Source organism: Phoca vitulina, unplaced genomic scaffold (assembly GCF_004348235.1).
Source record: "Phoca vitulina isolate PV1807 unplaced genomic scaffold, GSC_HSeal_1.0 scaffold3, whole genome shotgun sequence".
In the NCBI taxonomy this organism is placed as follows: Eukaryota; Metazoa; Chordata; class Mammalia; order Carnivora; family Phocidae; genus Phoca; species Phoca vitulina.
Window position 1 is genome coordinate 33,146,390 of NW_022589706.1, and position 17,174 is coordinate 33,163,563.

General features: G+C 33.9%; 1 protein-coding gene across 1 annotated transcript in view; it reads right to left on the reverse strand.

The window, feature by feature from the left end:
- Positions 1–462: 462 nt before the first annotated feature.
- The window catches only part of GABRG1 (gamma-aminobutyric acid type A receptor subunit gamma1), a 77,247-nt gene continuing 60,535 nt past the window's right edge, over positions 463–17,174 (reverse strand). The window contains exons 8-9 of the mRNA XM_032400294.1: positions 16,950–17,161; positions 463–6,391 (exon numbers count right to left, since the gene is read on the reverse strand). Of these exons, the coding sequence (XP_032256185.1) occupies positions 6,122–6,391; positions 16,950–17,161 (482 nt within the window). The 3' untranslated portion in view covers positions 463–6,121. The remainder of the gene's footprint in view (positions 6,392–16,949; positions 17,162–17,174) is intronic.

Sequence of the window (17,174 nt, forward strand, 5' to 3'; positions counted from 1 at the left end):
AATACCCTCTTTGGTGATTTTCTGGCTTTTAATTTTCCGTCACTATTTCCTCAAATAAAATAAAACATTTTCATGACATGGAGTATTTGGAATGGCCTGGGTACTAATCCATGTAATATATATTGCTCTCATTGACTCACCTGGGGAAGAATATCTCACAGTTCATATTAGGATGAAATCACAGGTTGTTAGAATAATCCAGAAATTCATAGTCTTTGTAGTGAAAATCATGCATAAAGATGAACTATCCTTACCTACCTTTTTATAGTTCATTTTCAGAGCTCTCTATCAAAGAGAAAACCTTACGTTTATGTTTTTCATTGGAAAAACGTAAAACAACATTGATCAGAAACTAATTTAAGCACTAAAGTCATGATTATATACTACAAAACAATAAAGGGACATATCTGTAGGAAAACTATTCAGAAAAACACATTTTAAGAGAACGTAACACTGTTTCTCATTCCAAAGTTACTGACTTTATTTTGCACTTAGAATCATCAAAGTACAGAATACTTTGAAAAGTTGAGATACCTTTGCCACACACTCACAAAATGCTCCCCAAAATGATAAGGCAGAAGCAGACAACAGAAGCCATTACAATCACAAGCCATAAAACTTTATTATATGAAGTGACCGGATACACTTAACGGATGCAAATAGCTGTTATTACAGTGATTTATCGAGATCCAAACTATTTCCATTTAGGTCAGTCATGTCTTTAAAGTCTGTTAATTAGCCCTTTGTGCTTAACTGCCTTACAGTTTTCACAGGCTTATCCTATCCATTCAAAGATTCAAACTATTCATGGTCCAGGTACTTTTCATGGTCCAACAATAAAAATTTATTTATTTATTTTGAGGTAAACATTTCAGAAATTGAGAATACAAATCAACTTCTTGGATTTGTCTCGTCCCACAGCAACCTATTTCCTACTGCCAGTTTTCCTCCCTTCTTTGTCCAAATACATTATTTTTTCTTTCTCAGAAAGAAAGAAGAGAAAATTATTTGAAAAGAAAGCCCTTTTAATGAGAAATAGATTTAAATAATAATCTGGACAGACCTGCCTTATGATTTGTACTTCAGGAGATTTTCTTTTTCCTCATCCCTAATGTGGGAAAAACATAGATCAATAGAAAAAAAATAAGCATTCGATTAAAATGTTCAAAGTAACAGCAAACAAGATTGTAATGCCTCCATAACTTCCTTGTAGTGTTTTCGCGTCTATTTACACACGTCCGTACTGTTCGCTACAGGACCCCTGCTCTCCTCACGCACACCATGTCACTCCGTTAATGCTGCCTGTTAATCACAGTTCCATCTCCATTTTCCTGTCTCATTCAGGGGCTAGCTTCCCTCTCCTTCACTGAACTTGTAGCACCGCAGTACTAACCTTCTTCCTCCCTCACCTCCTGTTTTATAGTTGCTTCCTAACTGGCTTTGGCTTTTCTTACTCCAAACATCACACACCAATAAGAGGAAAGTTCTGCAGTATTAACAATGATTCTTTTCTCCTTAAGTATCTTTGTGAACTCTCCATGAATTTAGACTATCACCCAGCCCACTGCGGTTTGTATTTTTGCGTCTTTACCACAGGGCCTAACCTATCTTTGTTTGTCTCATCTTTAATCGTCTCTATATGCATCTTAACTTTCAATTAAAATGGAACTTTTATTTGTGCCCATGCTTCTGTTTCTTTAGTCAAGCTGTTTACTCAACTGGAAGTGTGATCTCTAGTTAACCTCACCTAGTGACATATTGAATTCTCAAGCTCCCATCTGTGGAAACTTTCCCAGAGTTATCTTCCCTCCTTAAATTGCATAACTAATCCTCTCACTATATGTTTCTTGAGATTTCATCTTTATATATCCCCTATTGTACCTATGCATAGAAAGTGCTGCATAAATATTTTGCATTAGGTTATGTCTCTTCCAAAATGCAAAGACAAAAAAAGGCAGAACTGACCTTATATTTACTAGAGCAATATGGTCAATAGTGTTTGGAAACTCCATTTGGAATATTTAAAAAAAAAAAACTTTATTTATCCATTTTTAGAGAGAGGAGAATGGGGGGGCAGAGAGAGAGAGAATTCCAAGCAGACTCCACGCTAAGTGTGGAGCGCCACGCAGGGCCTGATCCTACGACCCCAAGATCACAACCCGAGCTGAAGCCAAGAGTAGGATGCTTAACCCACTATGCCACCCAGGCGCCCCCATTTGGAGTGTTTTTGACAGTGATTTGGTAATGGTTTCTGTGACTTTACAGTGGCTTGTCAAGGGCTTCATATAACAGTGAAAAACAATGAAGACCAACAGAAACATGAGACCAAGTATGTCTGTACTTCATATGGCAAGACATTGAGCAGTTAAGTAAATTTGATGATGTAAAGAATAATAGCTTGGTCAGAAATTATTTTCAAAAATGTTTTTGGTGGGACAAATGCTAACTCATTAAATGTCCACTGAGTCACTTCAATTCCAGTGCTAAGTAAGATCAATGAAATAATCGAGAATGTGGTATCTTGCCACAGGAAATTTTCCAAGTGAAAATGGCCCTGGCATAGAAGTTTGATAATTTTATATATGTACTTATCCATTTATTAGGTGCTTATTCAATTATTGGTTATTAATTTAAATTTTACTTGAGCAAATGATCCTATCTAAATCTCCTTTTGTGTAATCAAAGTACAAGATGCATTTTGTTACAACATATTCACTTGGGGGGTGCCTTAAGCATCTGCCTTCAGCTCAGGGCCTAACCTGAAGTCCCAGGATTAAGCCCTGTTTCGGGGACCCTGCTCAGTGGCTAGTCTGCTTCTCCCTCTCCCTCTGCCCCTCCCCCTGCTTGTGCGCATGCTCTCTCTTGCTTGCTCTCTCTCTCAAATAAATACATAGAATCTTTTAAAAACACAACATACTGACTTGGAATACAATTTCCCATTTTACAATTATGGGCCCCTTGATTTGAGAGTACTATCAATCATCCTTTTTGGTGCTAGATCATTGACAAGCATGCAGCCCTCCACTTTGGCCTTGCTATTAAGCAAAATTGCAGCATATTCTATGACAGTATATTAATGTCAGATATGGGAACACTAAAGGAAAAAACAACCTGGTGATTTCATAGCTACACACATTTACTGTGTTTTAACCTATAGTTGATCAGTTTTAATAGGTCCCTAATGAAATCTATGTCTTTAACTTAAAAAACATCCAATAAATTGTCCGATTTCTATTTACATTAAAACTTTATACTTAGTTGGATTTACTGAGGAATTTTGCCCTCTCCCTACCAGATTCTCAGGGAGGCTGTCTTTTTTTCTTTTCTTTTCTCTTGCTTTCCTTCTTTCTTTCTGTCTTTTTTTCCCCTCAGAAACTACTTGGCATTTTAGGAATTAATTTCAAGTGAGCCTAAGTTTTTCTGTGTAATTAAGAATAAATAAAATATTATGAAATTGTAAATTCAAGAGAATAAAATTGTGCCAGTCACAGTTTCCCTTCTCAGAACTTGTAGATCCTGGTCATATATTTAAAGGATGGGTCTATATGAATTAAAGTTTTCCCAAATGATTCTGCTCCATTTATCCTTCCTATCCTCTACATCCACTTCTTTGGTCTATATTAGTGTTACAACCATTTAAAGCAGCTAGGAAGCACAAATTCCAGTGAGCCCAATAAATTCAGATATAACTCTGAAAGGAGGATTTTTTAGAAACCTGTTTCTCAAGATGATAAAACTTCTTGAAAGAAGAGAGGGACAGGAATTAGACTGCATTCCCTTTAAAAATAAGTTCGATTTATTGCAACTTTTATTCTCATTATTATAAATACTAAGATTTACACATCTCTCTTTCTGATCTACATATTTAAATAAAGCTGCTCAAAATTCCACTTGCTTTGAAAACAAAGTGTTTGTTTTAATGATCTAAACAATGAATGTGTATAGTAAAGCATCTTTCATATTTTTATTAATTTTATTTCCACTTGTTAATATTGCTAACATTTAAAACCAAGTTAATGGAACACCAATGAGAAAATCAAAGCTATTTATATTAAGCATTTTAAAGTATTTTAAAATACAGTCATGCTCAGATAGAGTTGAATAATCCCAGAATTAAAATTGCCTTCATGAAAATGAACAGGTTATAGCTGAGAACATGGAAATAGCCATAATACATTTTAGTGAAGTGTTTTATCCTTCATGGATACTTTATTTTCCATTTATCCATAAATGAATGTTCACATTAAAAATATCCATCAATACTCAGCTATAAAAATGAATGCGTGAATAATTTGTAAGTGAATATATACATGGCCAAAGTTTAATTTGGCTCTCCATTCGAAAAAAGTAGTGTCGGTGGATATTGGGCATTATCACTCAATTCATGCTTACATTGTTTCAGAGGTTTATAATCAAAGGAAAAAACTCTGATTTAGCTGAGGAATGCACAATGAAATGTATTTAGATTAAAAAACAACTATATATTCTATAAAGATAAGCATAACCATGCCAGAGCCTCACTCGTATTCTCTAACCATGTGGGGAGAATTACTGTATTAAAAAAAAAAAAAAAACTAGTATCAAATGCACAGGCCCTAGCTCCCTCCACATACCCTAGGATAAGCTTTGATCACAAAACTCCTGATCCTCATGCTTGCTCTTGGCAATGGAAACAATTTTTAAAGCTTATCTCCAAGATCACTTTGGTGATTTCCCAAAAAATTAGGTGGTGGTGATGCATGTGAAGTCCTTATAATCGACAGATATGCCAAACTATTTACAGGAATGTAATGACCAAAGCCTAAATTTAATTCTCCTCTTAATGAGAGAGGCATTTGGGAAACTATCAACCAACAGGCCTTACACTCTAGTGTGGTTTTCTCAGCTCCTATCTCTAAGAATCTAGAGAGCTCCAACACTCGTGTTCCTTAGAGGGGCCTCTAATAGAACTCCACTTTTACCATCATCTTTGAGCCTCCTCTCATTTTTTTAAAAAAGAGAACATCATAACAATTTACAACAAAGATATAAAACTGACAGTGTCCAAACATAGAACCTGGCAAAGACAATATACGACGCACCTAAAACTATATTTCTAGGATGTTTTTAGTCTGGCAATTATTAATAGTACATATTTAAGACCATATCTTCAATATGAACCATTACTCAATTTGCTAGATAATAATTCTTTTCCCACAATGAGTGAATACAAGCACTGTTCATCAATGTTTTTCATCCACTTAGGGAACGTTAACACTTTTGTAGAGCATAAAGAAAAAATCAATTCTTTCTGTATTTAATTTCAGTGTTGGTAGATCTAAACATTTCAGTGTTAACTTCATACTTCATAAATGCTGTGAGGCAGAGAATAAAATGGTTAAATGTAACTTTTTTTCACCTGTATTTAAAAGAAATTACTTTGGCAGTTTCCATCCTAGTTTGTAAATCACCAAAACTAAAGTAACTACAGTTCTATTTAATATTGTGTCAGGAAATGGACTTGATTAAAATACAGATAAAAATTGTCCTTTTAATAAGGTAAAAATTGGTCTTTTCTTCTGATTTAGTTTGTTCTTGGGAGTGAAACATCTGGATATAAATGCCAGGAAATCATGGCTTTATGGTTTTAACTAGCTCTATTCCAAACAGGGCATACAAATAAAAAGTAAGGGGAAAAAATCAAAATAACAATATTTTCCAAGCAAAAAATTACTACATAAACGTTAGGCATGAGATTAGGCTCCCATTACAAACAATGATAGATTATATTTAAATAAAATATTATTAAAGTTATTAAAATATTCCATCTTTAAAATATGAATCACAGAACTTAGAAATTCAAAATCCTAATGGGATACAAGTAAAATAAATAAGATTAAAGTAAAAATATATAATAGTATTTTACTATACTGAATTTTGCAACTAATCTCTTTTACATATGGTGAAGTAATTAACATGAAAGCTGCTACTTTATCTATGAATCCGTAGAATAGTTACAATGCTTTTACATTTTAACCATTGGTTTCTCTGCATTTTAAATTTAAACTTCATATTACTTAAGTGCAATAGATTATATTGGATTCAGTTAAACTTCTTATGATTTTTGCCTGGTAAATAGAACTTATAAGTAAAGATAGCCAACCCAATAAACCAGATTGAACAGGGCAAAAGCTGTTGGGAAAAATATTCGAGAATAGGAGTCAATTTTAGCAATGCGTATGTGTATCCTTCCTTCCCTCCATGACCCTGTTCTGCAGTCTTCAAAGCAACAGAAGAAGCTGGTACAGTCTTTGCCCTCCAAACACTGATACCCATAATCCTCTTCTCCATGTGGCAGAGAAATGCTATTCATTGGAATCAGAGTGGATCCAGGATGGAGTCCAGGGGACATCTGAGTAAAATAATAAATGAGTTTTTGAGAAAAAATATCATAAAGAAAGATCAATTTGTCTCCTCAAGGCGAACTCTAAAAGACTGATATGCAATAAAAATAATCTTAGTCTACAGAAATCAAAGAGGTGTTCAATCTTAATGTGTTTTTAGATCATAATTTACTTTGTAAGACATAACTTAATATTATTTTCCATTTCAAAGACCACGCAGGAAAAAACCCTCAAATATGCAATATATTTTATAGCTTTAGAAAATCAACCTACCAAAATATTGTTAAACATGAATCTAATTCTAAAACAAAAATAAACTCTATATTTCTCTATTTTAAACTAAAACATTCACAATGCTATAAGTATCTGCTTGCTATTATTATATTATGTAATTTATTTATTTTAGTTACAATGAGAACAAAGAGCAAAGATGACATTTTGATAATGCAGAAAAGGTTTGAGGAGCTGTGAATGAATAAAAAAGACATGAGTTGGGTTTATAGCAGTGGATAAGGCATCATATTTTGGAGACAGAATATGCAGGAGTTAAAAATTCAGGTTTGATGGGGCGCCTGGGTGGCTCGGTGGCTCAGCATCTGCCTTCAGCTCAGGTCATGATCCTGGGATCAAGCCCGCATCGGGCTCCCTGCTCCTGGGGAAGCCTGCTTCTCCCTCTCCCGCTCCCCCTACTTGTGTTCCCTCTCTCGCTGTGTCTTTCTCTGTCAAATAACTAAATAAAAGTCTTTAAAAAAAAAAAAAAAAACTCAGGTTTGAGAACAACTGTGCCCAAAATTTGACTCATTCTACCAATATAGCTATCCTCACAGCTGGAATTATATTAGCACCTAATCTTTGTGATGGCTTTGATGAGTAAGTTTCATGGCTTATTTAAATGATGAGTGCCCCATCTTGTCCAATTATAATAGTTATTATTATCAGGATTATTTGAAACACATATCAAATTAACTTTTTATGATGTCAGGTTCTGACTAATACTTTTATAATAAAAAGATTTTTTAAAAAAATATTTAAAAATCAAGCAAGTCTAGGATACCATGAAACACTAAAGCAATCACTTTGGAGTCAGACAGGCTTGGACAGAAATTCCAGCTCTGCCCAGGAGAGTTAATGTCACTCTGAACAGAAAATGTTAGTGCTCTTCTTTCTATCTCTGTGTCCTCTCCTATACAAAAGTCACAATAATACATAGATCCATTTGATAATTAAATGAGATGATGTACATAAAGCACAAAGCAAAACATTTGAAACAGAGCAAGTATTCAGCATAGGTAATATTATTGTTGTCATTGTCATTGCTAGTGGTGATGCTTGAAGAAGAAATACCACCATTTGGTATAAAATACATGCTAAAACAAGCAACAATAACAACAACAATATGGACCTCATAAAAAAATGCTACTGGACAAAATACTTAATGAACTCTTGAATAAAATGGCAATTAAAACATTAATGAAAACTACAGTTTAGTAACTCTCCCTTCAGAATTTCTGCATATTTTAGGGGTTATATTAAAATGTAAATCTTAACAACTTGTTATAATTGGTGGCTTTATTATCTAAACACTAAATATAATGCTGAGATTATAAAAATTATTTTAACCTGATCTTAAATTCTTCCTGATGAAAATGTTTACAACAGTTTTTTCATCCTGCATTTTGAAATAGAGAAATTTCAAAGCCATGCAAATTAAACATTGTATGGAAAAGTTTTTAAAAACACAAAAAAGAATTTTTAAATATTTGGACCTATATTCAAATCCATTTTGTTTCGAATCCAAACTACTAAATATTAAAATTCAGTAGATGTAAAAGTAGCAAATAACCATATTTAGTGATATTTTAAAAGATAAATGCATCACACAAGTCATAATATTAGAAACAAAATGTGCAGCCTGAAGATAAGGAGCAATGCCCTAAACACAAATAAATTCATGACTCCACTTGCCTGGATGTATCCTAAAGAGCAGAAGCAGTATATTATTAAATGTTAATGACATATCTTTTGAGCTTGACACTTGGGGATACTTGACTAGACTCCGAAATTTTAGTGGAACAGTAAAATTATGTACAAAACGAGGCAAATTGGTATTCATTTCCTTGTCACTTAATACTTAAATAGCATATGTTCAAATGCTAATCAGAATGAAGTGATTAAAATACAAGTTTGTTAGTTGGCAATTTCAAGGTTATATGGCATAAAATACATTCCATATATCACTCAGCACTGCCATAAATAGGAAGACGATGTGTTTGTTGGAAGATACCAATTGTGCATGAGGGGGATGATTAAACATTAAAGTGTCCAAAAGTGGAGAAAAACTGCAAGTGGTTCATTTTAAAACTGGACTAATCTCTGGTGGTCAAAATCATGGAGAGCTTCTACAGCAGTGACACTTTCAATTGACATCCAGTTTCCTGCTACCCCCTCAAAACACCACAAGCTCATATAGTAAAAGAAGCTACACTTTAATGAATGATGGATGTGAATAGAAATAGACTTTATAGATGCTGAGAAAAATATCCCAAGAGCTGACACAGTAGCAATAAAATAAAATATTTTGACACATAGATTGTGACCTGGAAACCACTAAAAGAGTAATCAGAAGAATATACACATTCCAAACCTTATTTATCTGAAGTGCAGCTGTTTTGTTTTACCCATCTTATAATTTCTCAAGTAAAACTCCTATTGCATACCAAAATAGCAAGTATTGAAAAAACAAAAAATAAATCAGTTTAAGTAATATAAAAAGAAACTACATACTAAGATTTTCTTTTACTTTAAATAATATAATTTTGAGAATATACCATTTTGTTGTTATTTGAAAAAGTCACTAAGAATATAGCTGAATTTAACATTATGAGAAATTAATCCCGTTCTCATTATTAAAGATATGTTTGTCTGCTTATATATTAAATACTACATTATTTATATATTAAAGATTTATTTATTATTTGAGGGGGGGTGCTCCGAGCAGAGGGAGACAGAGAAAGAGGGAGAGTCTCAAGCAGACTCCCTCAACAGCGCAGAGCCCAACATGAGGCTCAGTCTCATGACTCAAGATCGTGACCTGAGCAGAAACCGAGTCAGAGACTAAATCAACTAAGCCACCCAGGTGCTCCCCCCTTTATTTTTTAAAGATTTATTTATTTATTATTTGAGAGAGAAAATATATATTACATTATTTATATGTTAGTGATAGAGTTAAGTATACAAAATATATTTCAAGCACCAAGATACACTAATGCCAAAGAAATATTAAGTAGTAAAGAAAATATTTATGTGCAAATTATATTTATGTATGTGCTTGTATAATTATTATTTGTATCATATACTAATATCAATGTTATTAAATATTAGTAATATGAACATCAAACGTTATTAGGTCATGTTACTGATATTATGAAATACTGACTAATATCACGGTTATTAATTTCCCATTTAAAACTTTGCATGTGAGAATGCAAGCCTGAGCACAGGTTTTCTCCACTCCACTTTTATAAAAGCCCATTGAAGTATCAAGCGGGATTTCAAAAACTACAAAATCCACATCAGTGTTAAAAACAGTCATGCAGTGGATCTTGGTGATGCGGAGCAGCCAATCAGCATGTCAGAATTCATACTAAGTTCTTGAAAGACAAGCAACAGGTGAAAATAGACCAACAGATAAGGTAGACCAAAGGAAGCCCCATTTCAGAAGAGGCTCAGAAAATGGAAACCTGGATGTGGGAGCTATTGTTCCCACCCAAGACACTTTAGAAACACTCTAATGCAGGACAAATGGAAACAATAAGCAGGATGGAACACATGGCGGTAGTTAAATGTCCATTTCCAGAATAGCTACAGCTGTTTGAACCACTGTTCATCTGTGCATATAGAAAAGTAGAGATGCTGACAGGTTGGTGTCTGCTCATGTGTAGAACTCTGTAACTTCTAAAAATAAATAAACAGATAAATTCATGCCATTCTAGGGAGGACTAGGGCTCATGAAGTTGTTATTGGAATGTTCTAGTGATACCCTCATCATCTTTTAGAGTGTATGGGTGTATGTCTGGAAGCAGTAAGATGTCATGCTCCCCTTCCACACACATGATAATGAAATGTGACAGTTGCACACTCAACAGTTACATAGAGGTCAAGCTTGCCGGGCCTACTGGAGAAAAATCACCAAGAACTTTCAAGGTAAACTAACAGTATAAAGGAAAAACATGAAGACAAACTGATTCTGAATTACTGATTCTAGTAATTTAGGAAACATAAAGGAATATTAAACTTTTGAATTAGTTCACTCAGAAATACTTGAAGAGATGTTGTGTCCACTTAAGGAAAACAGGTGGGAGAACAGTTAGAAAATGGGAGCTCTCAGAAATCCAAGAAGTTATTGTAAATTTAGAAAAAAACCTAAAGCATTGTAAAATAAAATCTTGAGGAGGGAAGTTGCCCACAATATATAGACAAAAATACCTCAATAAAAAATATGATAAAAAAAAATCTGGAATACGTGGATAATTAACCAAAGAGGTCTAAAATCTATCTAATAAGAACTTTAGAGGAGAAAAAAGAAGTAAATTGAAATAAAGAATCAAGAAAATTCTCAGAAATGAAAGATAGGATATTAAACAATGAGGAAATGATTAAGGTCAAAAAAAAAAAAAAAACAGAAAGTGTACTGATTCTTAAGAAATTTTAACCCCGTGGAGAAAGAGATGAAGATGAACATTTTCAGGTAGGAAAAGAAAATGCTTTACTGACAAAGAAATAATAATCAGATTCGCATTATAATTGTGGATAATAATGAATTAAGAAGTAGCTATTTAGGTGTATTATTTAAAATTTGAAAATTAACCAATAATTATTAAAGGTAAGATAAAATATTGAAGGAAAGAATAAGGAGACAGTGGGAAAGCTATATTTTTCTTTTATACCAAAGAATTATGACTATTTTGAAATCTGGTACCTCAAGAATCAGAAGTATAATGGAAATAATCATCACAGGAAAGTAAGGGCAAAAATGGTTAAAGTGTGGTTAATTCTGAAGACTGGGAGCAAGGGTTCAAGGCAAAGAATTTTATTCTTCACTTATACATTTTGCATTGCTTGATTTGTTCATGTGTTTCAACCATGCATGTATTATTATTTTTTTTAATTTAATTTTTTAAATGAGATTTTTTACTTGTGATTAATCTGGTCCACTTCAGCTGTAATAATCTATGGTTTTAGTAGGAAGAGAAATATCAAGGAGTGTTATTTGGAAATCAAGGTTGAAAAAACAAGGAGTTGGTGGCGGTGGTATTTATATACCTCTAGAAGAGCATTATATGACCATTGTCACAAATGATATTAAATGGCTATTCTACCCATTGAAAACATCCCACATCCACTGACTCTTTACAATTATTTAAATAACCCTGTTTTTCACATCTCATCAGTATCAAATGATCCCTTCTGGAAACTTTGCCAAATATCATTACAGGAAATAAGATGTATAATTTGTGAAACTGTGTGGCTTTTCATTATTTTAGCATTCTGAAAGGTAGAAAAATGTTTATGCACATAGATATGCACTAACTGAAAATAAGATCTTTTCTTTGCCGAGAAGGGGCTGCAGGTTGGGGATTGTGGGCAAAACAAAAACTTTCCTACACATTATCTTCACTCTAATACCATGGTTCCTGCTTTAGGAATATATTACTTCTTGAACTATTGCAATAGTTTCCAAATTTATCTCCCTGACTCTTCTGCCATTCAAGTGTATATTCTATTCTGCTCCTAATTATCCTTCAGAAACATAGATATGAATATGCCATCTTGTTTTTAAAAACATGCCTGGCTTAATAGTGCTGACACTACAGAATGTAAAATTTTTACCACAGTACTGGAGACTTTCCACAACTTGGCCATAAACACTTTTCTATCCTCAACCTAGGTTATTTTCTTTCTGAAGATTCCTATTTTCTAGACCAGCACTCTCCAATACAACTTTCTGTGATGATAAAAATGTTCTAGATCTGCACAGTCCAATATGGTAGCCACTAGTCACATGCAGCTATTGAGCACTTGAATTGTGGACTAACGATACTAAGATACTGAATTTTAAATTTTGGTTAATTTCAATTAATTTAAATCAACCTAGCCATAAATGGCTAATGGCTACTGCATTGGACAGTACAGCTTGGAACACATAACAGTCTATATTTTATTCTCATACGTAAGACTCAACTTGGCTCATGTGGTTCTTTCTGTCTTAAATGCTCTTCCTAATTTTTTCTCCTGAAATCTGCAACTTATTCTTCAAAGAACTACTTCAATGATTTCTGTAATTTTCTCTGTCAAATCCCCTTTGGAAGAATTGGTTTACAGCTTTTTGAATGAATTATTTACACTTGAAATGAAAGGGAGCCATCCACTGTGGCTCACATTGACATAGCCTCTTCTCAGTGTTATATGCTTAAGTCAATGTTTCACAGACTGCATCATATGGTATCTGGAGGTTTCTTCAGTGCAAAGGATAGAACACATAGCTCAGGCTTTGTGGTACCTATCTCTATTTCAATATGAACATCTCCTTTAAAAATGTTTTTTATCGGAGGACCTGGGTGGCTCTGTTGGTTAAGCATCTGACTCTTGGTTCATGATCTCAGGATCCTGAGACTGAGCCCTGTGTCAGGCTCCATGCTCAGCAGGGAGTCTGCTTCCCTTCTCTGTGTCCTTCTGTCCCTCCCCCCATGCTCTCTCTCTCTCGCTCTCTTTCTATCTCTCAGATAAATGTCTTTTAAAAAAGTAAAAAAAAAAAAAAAAAATTTTTTTTTTTAAGATTTTATTTATTTGAGAGAGAGAGAGAGAGCACAAGCAGGGGAGTGGCAGGCAGAGGGAGAAGCAGACTCCCCGCAGAGCAGGTAGCCTGATGCGGGGCTCGATCCCAGGACTCTGGGATCGTGACCTGAGCTGAAGGTAGACGCTTAACCAACTGAACCACCCAGGCACCCCTAAATTTTTTTTTAATTTATATTCATTGTAGAAAATATTTGCTTCTGAAAAAGTACTTGAAGTCTGTCATCTAATTGAGCTAATTCCCCTATAGGATCTTTGTTTACTTTTAATTTTTAATTTGTATTGTACTTTATGTATAGTATATTTTTCCATAACTAGATTTAAAGATTAATGAAAGCAAAAAACATATGCTATTGTTTTTTTCTCTCCAAAGTGCCTTGTCCATGGTTGGTGAAATAAATTTCCATCATTGTACATTTTAACCAAATTGAGAGGTTACGAATAAGTCAGTCTGTCCTCAAATGGGTAAAACAGGACCCTGATATAGGTATATATAACATGGTTTTCTGAGATTCCTAATCATCTATGGGAGGAATATTCTAGTTTCAACATGACTACTCTTGTGGCTTACCACAATTACATTTCTATGACCTTTATCTGTTTCATAGAGTCTTAATTCCATGTTCCAACATTCTTAACTTAGATTTTTTAAAAAAATAGATAATTACATAAACACAACTGAATCATATTCTTAATGAGTATAAATAAAAACACAATAATATGTATTAGATGGGATGGAAATGTGGCCCAAATTAAAATGTCATTGATATTCACAATAAAAATATAAAGAGGAAAGAAAGATATGGAAAGAAGGATCGAAGGAGGGAACGAAGGAAGGACGGAAGGAAGGTGGGAGTTAAGGGGGGAGACAGAGAGAGTGAGGGAGAGAGGGAGAGAAAAGGCAGAAAGAACGAAGGAAGGAAGGAAGGTGTGAGTTAAGGGGGGAGACAGAGAGAGTGAGGGAGAGAGGGAGAGAAAGGGCCTAATATTTCACATGTGGAGTAAGGTAAAAAGCATTTTTATTAATTTATGTTTTTTAAGAGGATTCATGGAAGCTAAAAATCTAAATTTGGACACATCTAAATATTATCTCTTTTTAAAATAAATTAGAATATTCTGGGTTCTCAGTTAAGCAGTCAGACCTCAAGAAGGTGATTTTGGTTTTGCTTAATAACAGACACGTTGATCTTTCAATGACTCTAGTCAAGGTCTTTGGTTCTGACCTATTACCATAAGTCATCTAGAGAACAAAAGGAGGAAATGCTAGATTTTAAATTACTCAGAATTTTGAACTTAATGGAAGAAAGTGTGGATATGGAAGGAAGAAAAAGAGAGAGAAGGAGGAGAAGAGGAAGAAGAAGGAGGAGGAGGAGGAGGGAAGGGGGAGGGGTTAAGAGAAGAAAGAAGGGGAAGAGGAAGAAGAACAGAAAGAAGAAGAACAACGACAACAAAGAAACATTTGAAAAGGTGTAAAAGCAAGACGCTGCAAGATTTCTGGGTCTAGGTTGTGTGTTTGATTGTCCTGGCTGGCAGAAGTAAAAGCAGACTCCACCAAACCATTAAATAGAGCACTTACGACAATAAGCAGAGCTGTTTATTCTTCATAAAAGTGCATTCTGATTTACTTGATTAGCAAGACCAGATGGCTGAACACTGAACCAAGCAGGGAGTCAGATTTGATTACTGATCCCAGTTTTTCAATCAAAATGTCATTTAGTATTAAAAGAACTCATAAATCACATAACTGAACAGAAAGGAAAGACTACAGAACTTTATTTTGGCTCCAAGGAAAATATTTTTGTACCCAGGTAGTCAGTTATATATATCAACTTAAATTTTGATGTTTGAAATTTAGTGTTTCAAAGCTCTTATTTAATTTTTATTGCATATTTTTTCATCTTTACTATTTGCTTCCTGGGCTTGATGTTAAATTTTAAATACTCAATATAGATTTTTTTTTCCTTAAATAACTATTCTAGAACATTGCTTAAGACACGGGTTTCCTTAATAAATATTTGGTGAATGGAAGATTAAAAAAACATCATAATTTTAAGGTTTGCACTCCAATGGTTAAGTTTACTGAGTAAATGTGACAAACTGATTAGCTATAGTCCCAGAGTAGACACTTGGTTGAGTGTCTTTGATAATATAATAATAGTATGTACATTATATATTCTTAGAATGAAATTAGAGAATCTATGTGAGATTGTACATTTCCTGATTTTATTCACAATTTCCAGAAGTAAAATTTTCAAAGTAGTAATTGAACATAGCTATTGGTGAGTAAAAAATAAAATGGAACATCCAGAGAGGATAATTTGCTTTGATTAAGGGAAAATAGTAGAAAACCTGCATTTTTCTTTACCTAAAAATTCAGCAAATGGATATTAAAGTTGACATCATTGCCCTCTGATGGTTTGTCCCTTCAGGGGCTACAATATGTCTCATGGATAAGCTAAAATAAGTCAAATTGAGAAAGTCACAGGCTAATTCTGCAATGTAAGTTATCAAATGTGTACTGCCAGCCATGTGCTCTGCTCTCCTGGAATACTCTGGGAAACCGAAAGCAAATCTACATAGGGTTTGGTCCTTGGAATATAACATGAAAAGTAAAATATAATTTAAAAATATGTCAAAGTTTTATAAAGAAATTAATGAAAAATGGGAGGAGGGATGAAAAGCATTGCATCCTAGAACTTACGAAGTTAGGAGATAATATGTAAAACTCCACGCCTCATTATATAGGCTCTATGGTAGTCTTTCAAGCTTGCCACTCAAGCGTAGCTGTTGTATATAGTTCTCATTTATTTAGGTATTTGGGAACAAATCTGCTTTGAAAACATTTACTGGAATCAGCAATAAAGTGCCTTTTTGGTCAATATTAGAGAAACAGATGTTTGCTTTTCTGAGTCCTATGAGAACAGGAAGTATAAAGGAAGGATTACAAGCTTCAGCTCTGGCACCAAAAAAGACCTGGGTATGAGTCTTGGATTTTTCACTTCCTCAGGCTGTCCTTGTGCAAATTACTGAACTTGTACTCATAGGAGCATAAATGAAATCATGCACATAAAACACCTGGCATATTCAGTAAAAGTGTTAGATATTATTTTAAGGTTGTTGTAATTGCCATTCTAATAAGAATTTATAGTCAATCATCCAACACTTAAGTATCTTAGAATTAATAGAACGAATCCTAATATATCAATTTGATGTTATACGTGTTGAGGTAGATACATGATAGGGAAGGGGGAGTAAGAGCACGCAATTATACACAAACCAAAAACACTTTATAGATATGACTTCCAAACACAGCTGAATACTAAAATTAAAGAGGGTTCTTTATCTTTAAAAATGAAATAATTTTGTGGGCCACCTGTTGTTAGCGCCCAAATCCTAACCAAAAAAATAGAATCAAAGAGGGATCTTAAATAATTTTCTAGGTACAAAGAATCTAGCACTTGAGGAAAATTCACAGCGTAAGAAACCACTCTTTACAAGGGGGATCCAAAAGTCTTTTCTAAGGGGAACTATATATACTTTTCCTAGTGGGCAATGACCTAACAGTCATTGAAACCTCCAGTTTCATCTTAATGGGATTTGGCTTTTGTTGGAGTACCTCAAGAATCCCTATCAGTCTAAGCAAGTGTAACATGAGTATTCAAAATATCTCTAACAGTAAGTTGCTGTTTATGAAAATAGAGATTTTTAACATACCGAGCTTTTATTCTTTAGCTTTCTGTCTCTAGTAGTCTTTAGTTTTTTGTTGCTGGTAAAATAATGCAAGGTGCCATATTCCATCAAGGCTGCAAAAACAAAAATGAAACAAACAGAAACAAAGAGATCCATCGCAGTCACATAAGAAACCTTAGGTAAGGACTTCCTGGCGATTGTGCTCAGAGTTGTCATAGTCAGAACTGTAGTGATACCTGTGGAGGGAGG